General features: G+C 38.0%; 1 protein-coding gene across 1 annotated transcript in view; it reads right to left on the bottom strand.

Moving 5' to 3' along the window:
* Nucleotides 1–7,655, bottom strand: part of GABRB2 (gamma-aminobutyric acid type A receptor subunit beta2) — a 147,552-nt gene extending 139,897 nt beyond the window's left edge. Inside the window, exons 1-3 of the mRNA XM_053464720.1 lie at nt 7,377–7,655; nt 7,166–7,257; nt 6,284–6,351 (exon numbers count right to left, since the gene is read on the bottom strand). Of these exons, the coding sequence (XP_053320695.1) occupies nt 6,284–6,351; nt 7,166–7,257; nt 7,377–7,453 (237 nt within the window). The 5' untranslated portion in view covers nt 7,454–7,655. The remainder of the gene's footprint in view (nt 1–6,283; nt 6,352–7,165; nt 7,258–7,376) is intronic.
* Between the last annotated feature and the right edge of the window lie 759 nt (nt 7,656–8,414).

Consider the following 8,414-nt stretch of genomic DNA (forward strand, 5'->3'; position numbering starts at 1 on the left):
AGAGTCAGCGATAATGAACCAAAAGGGCAGGAAACTAAATTTGTTGTCTGAACATGAATGGACTAAAAACAAAATGAAAAAATGAGTCCAAATCATTTTTGGTCCGGATTATACATAAGCATGAGGGAAATTCTGAATAACGACTGATCTACAGATCCAGATTAAACAAATACATAAGTGTACCTAGAAAAGAAATGTCCTTTGCGGATATAAGAGCTTCCACTCTTCTGCGAAGGGTTTCCACAAGAGTTTCTGTGGGAATTGTTAGAAAAAACAAGGGTCCCAACATGCATTTGATCTATACATCTGTAGTGATTCTATATATATATATATATATATATGATACATTAAGGCAAGGGATGATTGGCAACCTTCAGTCTGGGGAGGGGGCAAGTCCAGCCAAATGGTTAATTTATATTGCTACCTAAAAAAAAGACAACACACTTGGTGCATATTTATTATTTCTGTCCAATACACATCCACCAAATGACACTACAGAGAAAATAAAAGAAAGGAGCATAGGAAGGATGAAGTCACAGTGCACCCCCTTGATGTCAAACAAATACAATAGACCCAAAATCTTGAAATCATGGAAGCTTTGGGGGCGATTTCTCACTGTTTCCTTTGTACCCGCACACTACCTCACATGAAGGGGTTCCACAAAGTAATGGGGGAAAAATGAAAGTGCATAATACAAAGGAAGTTTAACTTCACTGAGAATGTGCTCAATAGTGAATTTAGTAAGCAAATTTAAACATGCATGGGATAGACATAAAACTACAGAATGAAAATGGTCAGATTATGTTTAATGCATTTAACATTTTCGGTGGCACGTGTGGGATAAGGTAGCTGGCAAAGTGAAACACAGGATCCAACATGAATCTCGTATGGGGTGGCAGGTGGTGCAACTGCAGAGAAAATATATCTGTAGTATAGGGTAGACTCAGAGGAAGTTTTGTACATTTAACTGTACACACAAGACCAAAAAAAACCTCTAAACTATTAGATTAGTACTGTGGAAAATAGATTATGTTGAGGAACGTAGGTAACAAAGCAGTATAGAACATACAGAAAGATGTCTATGCATGAGTGGCCACTAACACCATATTACATTGCACATGCCTTTTTGGCGCTGTCAGTTTACTTTAAACAATTGATAACCTTATTTCCATGGAATGATTCTTCCAAAAACTACAACTTTTACATCAAAGTCCTCATGAAAATAACAAAAATAAAACAACAGCTCATCTCCAGAATAAAAGTATTTTTAGGCATTCAAAAAAGAAGAACATATGAAGATCATCTCATTGAGTACAGGTTTTACTAAGTTCCCGTATAAGGTAGTTTGCATGGGGGACACCCTAAAAGGTGATAGTAAGGGACTGATTAATTATACTGACAATACAGAAAGTATTCTCAGTGTTAAGGTGTCAAAATAAAAGAGCGCTTGAACTAATTCTGTTATTCCATATCACTAAGTATTTTCAACAGAGATTTCTTAATATGTAAATAGGTGGATCTCACTGGTTTGTGTTACGATGCAGTGTAGCAGATTGTGTAACCCAAGAGGAAAGTATCCCAAACTTGATCTTTGTAACAGCCAATGCAGCATATGATCCTCATGTATTTAAAGCAGAAAACATTTAGCCCCAACAGAACGCCACAGTTATATATGTATATAATATAACAATTATCTTCCCCTCTATTGCACTATACAAGTGTTATGCTAATTGCCCCATGAAACTATTAGAAATGTGTATAGCTTGTCCACTTTGTCCACATACATTTATTTCACATTGTATGAAGTAGTGCACAGAAATTAATTTAATTCCACACCGATTTTGTGTTGTATATTTCTATTTCAATATTTACTTCCAAATAATAGACCACTAAACTCATGTGCAGCTAAAAATGTAAGGAAAAGGCTACATTTGGAGGTATCCTATATTTGGAGAAGATTTTATTTAAAGAAGCATTTGCAATACCGCATATAGCCACCAGGGAACCTAGCCTGACAATCTTTTCTATACTCCTGCTATGTAAATGTGTTTTGGACATGACTGCAAAGTGCGCATTGAGAATGTGTTGGACTGATTTAGTATTGGACTTACATGGCAGGACTTATCCTGGGATGAATGCTGCCAGCATAATATACCAAGTTAAATGACATTGATCAGGATCATCAAAACAATTGAGGCAACAATAGCTCAGCATCTGTACCTTTTATACAAGTTAGGTCCTTGTTATCAGAAACATGCACTGTTTGACTAGTATTTTGTAATATGTAGACTAAAGATGGTTCTCCATTTGACATTTTGCCAAGTTAATTCTATTTTCTTGCCTTTTCTGCAAAATTTCTTATTGCCATAATTACACTTAGCATTGCTTTAAGGCATATGATAGCTAAGTGGTCCCTTTAAATTTTTATGTGGCCCCAATGAAAATACTTTGAGGGATTCCCTCTCAGCTAGTTGGCTTGCAGGAGCAGCGTTCAGCCAAACACATCTCCTGTTACATGCACTCATATGGTACAGTCATCACCAGTCACCTAATTATCGAACATGTGCACCATTGATTAAACTGATGCTGCATGTGCATACCTGGGAAACTTTAGGCTCCAGCTACTAAGAGCCCCCCTTGCGGGATGAGGCCAGCACTACGTCCCACTAACGTTGCTGGTGTTCCCGGTGATGCCACTGGGCACACCCCAATTTAATGGGGAAATGGGTGGGGAGTGGAGCGTGTCAGGACCCCACTCCTGCAACCTGGAGGATCTTGATGTCGACCCAGAGAACCAGAGAAGCAGCGCAAAACTTGGAGAGTTCCTAGGCATGTGCATGGCACACTATACTGACCTTAAATGCTTAAATGTGGGGGGTTTTTGTCATGAAAATCAGAATTGGTAGACTGGGACACATCACTAGAAATGTACTGTCCATTGTATGAGGAGGAAATACATACTGTACATTTGATCTGATTATAATGGTACACATCGTCTCTTTTCAGCTGTAATGACGTCACCACTTTTTATTATAAAATTCCTGGAAATAAGGCGCAAAGAGAGCCATTTCATATCATACATATTTAAATTTATATTATTAATACACCTGCCCAGATAACATGAAAGTAAAATGAGCTACTAAAGAAGCAATGCCAGTAATTGAATAACAAAAGCAATTTTAGTAAAATAACTTATATTAAAAAAAAACCAAGGTCATTGACCTAGCTGGAAATATTACGTGTCACAAGCACAACGGCGTTCTGAAGGCCCCAAGCTTGAATATTTATTTGCCCCTCATCAACTGTTAACATAATTCTTTACAGGGACAATGCAGCCATTACATGCACTTGATAGGTGTGTGATTCCTTTACATTTTCATGTGGTTCCTTTCACAGCTTCCATCCAAATGCTTTTGCCCCCACCCCCAAAGAAATGCCCTGCGGAAGATGCATTCAGCTGAATGCATTGCTCTGCATGTGATGTAATCCAGTGCTGGCTCTCATGTACAAGGATCTCTTTAGACTCCATTGACCACGTGTAATGTTTTCCCATTGATTTCTATGGGAGCACTGGCTGGCTGCATAAGCGGTCAAACCTCCCATTATGTTTATTGGAAGTAATTTAAGCAGCCAATCAGTGGCAACAAATTTCACATCATTGTGGGCGAAAAGAATATTTTGCACGATGGCTGCAAATCCTGAGTCTGGTAAGCGTTTTATTTATTTTTGTTTCATTTTTGAAGAATGGATATTAAAGTACTTACAGAGTATACATTCTTCTATATTAGGGTGTCCATGGCACCCTAATATAGGCACCCTAAATTGCCATGGCGAGAGTAGTGAAATCTAAAAATAGATTTAGCATTCTTAATATATAGAATAAAGTAGGGGTGGCTCTCATGCATCTGCCATCAAAGATTTGCCAGCAATTCAGCCCACACTCCTGAGCAATGTCCTGTTTTTGAGGACTACTTTAATAAACGCAAGGCATCCAGTGCCACTCACTTAATGTGGATGGAGTTATGATATCATGCTCTGACGGTGTATCAATGAAGGGAGGATAAACTCAGTTCAAAGTCAGCCTAGCTTTTTTCTCTTACAGGGATGTATGGTTATGTTTATGTTAACAATGTACCAGGGGTATCATCTCAGCTGTTGTCAGAGAAAACTTGCTGCTGAAGTTAAACTCTGACCTTTATAACTTCTCAAGGCAACAACATCCCAGGATCCTCTAATATCTCGCAATTAGGCATATCTACATCTCCATGAGTGGTCAACCTTGAGACTGACCATTGTGACCTTAAATGGATATGGGTGTTCCAAGACAAAGGTTGCCCAAGTCTGCATTGACCTCTGCAAATGTGGTAATGGGCCATATACTATGGTTGCCCACTATACACTATACCACCATTCACAGTTTTGGTTCTACATATAGACTTCATGAAAAGGAGCACTATGGCACTGCAATATTGGCTATCAGAAACCAAGCAGGCATTTCTCTAGAGACAATGTGGCATACAATACTCTCAAGAGTAGCAATTTGTATCGAGAGATATCCCTCTGTTTTTTTTTATGGACCATATAGTTACCAGCTCTGCCTAATGTAGAGTATATGCAGTACTTGCATTCCCTTAAAACACTATTCCATGTTTATGTAAATTGCATTTGGTGCATAACAAACACGAGGATACAAAAATACATACTTCTGTGGTTTCTATGGCAATTATCAACCAGAATAGGATTAAACCAGCAATGCAGATTTGAAGGCCTAAATCAGTAAAGATATCACACAAACAACAGAAAGACATGATTTTTTATTCTGTAATCATTTACATTTCCAATATATATTATGTATATGTGTATATATATACACACATATTATATACAAATATTATATATATTATATTATATACAAGTAGATGTAGCTGTATGCTCTTCCACTAAACAATCACAATCCCTGCTAATACCTTTAGTCTTACAATCTCGTTCAGCATTTTTGCCATGTGCATTACTAACACAATACAAACATATAAAAGCTATAGCTAAGTATTGATTTAAGTTTAATAGCAGTCATCATTTGCATCTGGGCTGCAATCAATTTCAGGCTGCTTCTTAGTAAAATAATGTATTTTGCACAATATTGCACAACTGAGTGGCAATATTCTGCCACTGAATAGGTCAAAATGGGATTCTGATTTAAAAATATATAGACAATAAAGCAGTCCAGATATCCAAATTCACAGCAATCTCATAAAAGTACTTGTTTTGCTAACTATTCATGTTATTTCAGTGATCTTTATTTTCAAATTCCTGAAGAAGAAACAAAATACATCATTCCTACATTTCCAATGGCCATGATGATAACTCTTCCATATCCATTTTAACCCTCAAAAGGCCAGCTTAACCTCAACACCATCACAACATCAACTAACAATCACTTCTGCTACGATAATCACAAGTACAATAAACAATATACGATATCCCCATACTTATTTTCTCTTTATGTAGATAAAAAGTCTCATTTGATTTTTTAAGTTTTAAGACTTAAGTCTTTTTTTTCTAACTTTTTGTGGAAATGAAGTTTGTCACTGTTTTTGTATGCAGTGTTTTTGAAGCTTAACCAAAACACATTTAAATTGATAAACGATGTGCTAATCTCAATAAAAAAAATAATCCTGCTCGGAATCACACAAAATATATAAAAAAATCCCATCATTTAAATTTTTTTTAAACCTTTCTAATTTGTGTATATTCTGCAGTGCAACATATATGTCAGCAGGGGATGCTCTTGCATGAAGCAAACAAGTCAAAAGCTGTTGCCTGAATTTCAAGTAAGTGATCAAGAAGCTACTATACATTTAAAGTGACTATAGTACGGCTGTCCATAGATTTCCAAGCACAACACATATATCGCCACCGATACGAGATGGAAAATGAACATCGGTCTTCTGTCGATGCCATGAATCAGGATGCAGAATTACAAATTTGTGGGCAATAATCCTCATTTATCAGGAAATTGCCTATATATGCAACTGTATGTAGGCTTGTATATATTATTGAAGTGGCAGCACAAGGATGCTCAAGGATACTGATGATGTTCAATCCTTTTACAAAGTGGTATGTTTTATATAGACCAGTAGAACATCTTAAACCTCAATTCTATTTTCGTCCATGCGGTACAAGACCTGAGCCATTAAAACATATTCTAAGTGTATGCATAATTATTTGTAATACTTCTATACAGCAGTTTATGCATAGAATTTAGAAATACAGAATTACTCACCATGTTGACTTCTGATACCATATCTATGCTGGCAATGTCGATGTTCATGCCAACTGCCACAGGGGGACCTGTATGCCAACATGACGGTCCACAATAAGATCTCTAAGAATTTAACTCTTTGTTATCACCCACATCCATCATCAACTATTGATTAGGTCTAGGAATTGGTGTGTGTCGCCGTTTCCCATGGGCAAGTTGCCAGTTTAACTTTAAAAGACCTTAATATTGTCCCTTTAAACAAACAGGTATGCCACATGCACAAAAGGGGCATAAATGTCTTTTTGAAGTGGAACATTGATTCTCTGGTATGTTTTAATATAAAGAGATACAATAATACACAGTAGTGCAGTTAATTTCAGAACATCTTAAGCATCACAATGCATGTCTCCCCTGGGCAAATCATTTTAAGGACAAGAATCAACCTCATGGTGTCATCCAGGCTGACCCTGTTTAATTCCTACAAGTCACCATACCATAATATTGCATTGGATGTGATTAAGAAAACTCTTTCAAAGTATGGGCACACATTATTATAAATAAAAGCAATGCATGTGCATCACCTATGAATGCGTGTTTTACCCTGATGAAAAGGCATGCTATAGCCTACACTATTAAATGCATAGAGGGGTATGGGGGGGGGGGCTGTGCAATTGCTAGTAGATGAAACTCATCAAATAAAAACCTCAATTAATATAACACATTTTCTGCTTTTATTCAATAAAAAAAGGAATTTACATATAGGGGGGATGAGACATGGAAACATGCAGTTAAGTTTGCTTTAGGATTGATTTAATCATCACAAGCACACAAGACTAACAAAATGATCAGGGTCATAAAAAACTACAGGCACTCTGATTAAGCATCTTCATTTATGTCATTTACCTCCAAAATCTGGCCTCAGACGGATGTCATAGCCCTTCAAGAGTCTATCAACCGTCTCCTTAACCAGTGACATATTGCTGGGATCATTGGCACTGGAAAAAAAAATAAAATAAAATACAGAACATAATCCACAGCTATCATTTTTCACAACCCATCCGATGCCAGCATTAGGATCCATGTATAAAAGCTTCCCCATCATACGATCACTTACCTCTGCGCACAGACTACTGCAATTATCACTGGAAATGACCACATCCCAGCGTAACCCCTTTTCTTGAGTCTCCACATCCCTTTCGCTTTTTGATATGATTTAGGGTTTTCAGTGAAGAGCAGAAGACATCCAACTTATTCGGACCAGTGCAGTAATTCTAAAGTACTGCGCATGCGCAGAGCTCAGTACAACATCAAAAGGAGCTGGGTTCGCTTGCCACAGACATATAGGCGCAATCAATGGAGGGGACAAGGGGGACAAGTCCCCCTTCCCCAACTTTTAGACAGCTTGAGGCGTCTCTACCCCCCACCCCAGCTACGTGACCCCAGTGGCTCGGCTGTCACAGTTTTTTCGAGCTTGGGTTCACCTGTCCCTGCGCTGTCTATAATGCTCAGTGGAGGCAGCAGCTACTGGTCTCTCTATTGCTGCTGATGCTGACACGGAGGCTGATGTGGGAGTGGAGGAGGGGGGAGTGGGGAAAATGAACAGAAGCTCTGAACACTGCAACGGCGGATTGAGTTTTGGAGGAGAGGCAGCTGTCTGCAATCCGCTTGCTGGCCCCGACCGGGGTAAGCAGGATGGCATTTCTTGTTTCCTGGAAGGCAAATGCTTCTTACTGGGCAAGCTATCAATAACCCATATTTAGGTTCTCCTCATATTGACAGAGGGGTGGGGACAAAAAAAACAGTTCCATTCCATCATAAGAACATGAAGGCTGCCACAGAACCTCTTGGTCATTCAGCTTATCGATCTGTGAACTATTCAAAGACTCATCAGAATAGCAAATGGCAGCAACGTGTAGGAAAAGGCTTCTGTAACAACTGCAGGTTTAAACTTAATATCTTTAATGGGAAAACGTCCCCAAATGGGTGGGCAAATTATGAAAATTATTATTGTGCAGAATTACTTATATTTAAATATGTCATTCAAATCCACTTTTTAATTTTTTTGCAATAGGTAGATAAATAGGTTTATTCCATAGTGACTTGTACATGAATTGAGGTTAAGGGGAGAGTTTACAGTCCCTGAGAGCCCCAC

This window comes from Spea bombifrons, chromosome 4, assembly GCF_027358695.1.
Source record: "Spea bombifrons isolate aSpeBom1 chromosome 4, aSpeBom1.2.pri, whole genome shotgun sequence".
In the NCBI taxonomy this organism is placed as follows: Eukaryota; Metazoa; Chordata; class Amphibia; order Anura; family Pelobatidae; genus Spea; species Spea bombifrons.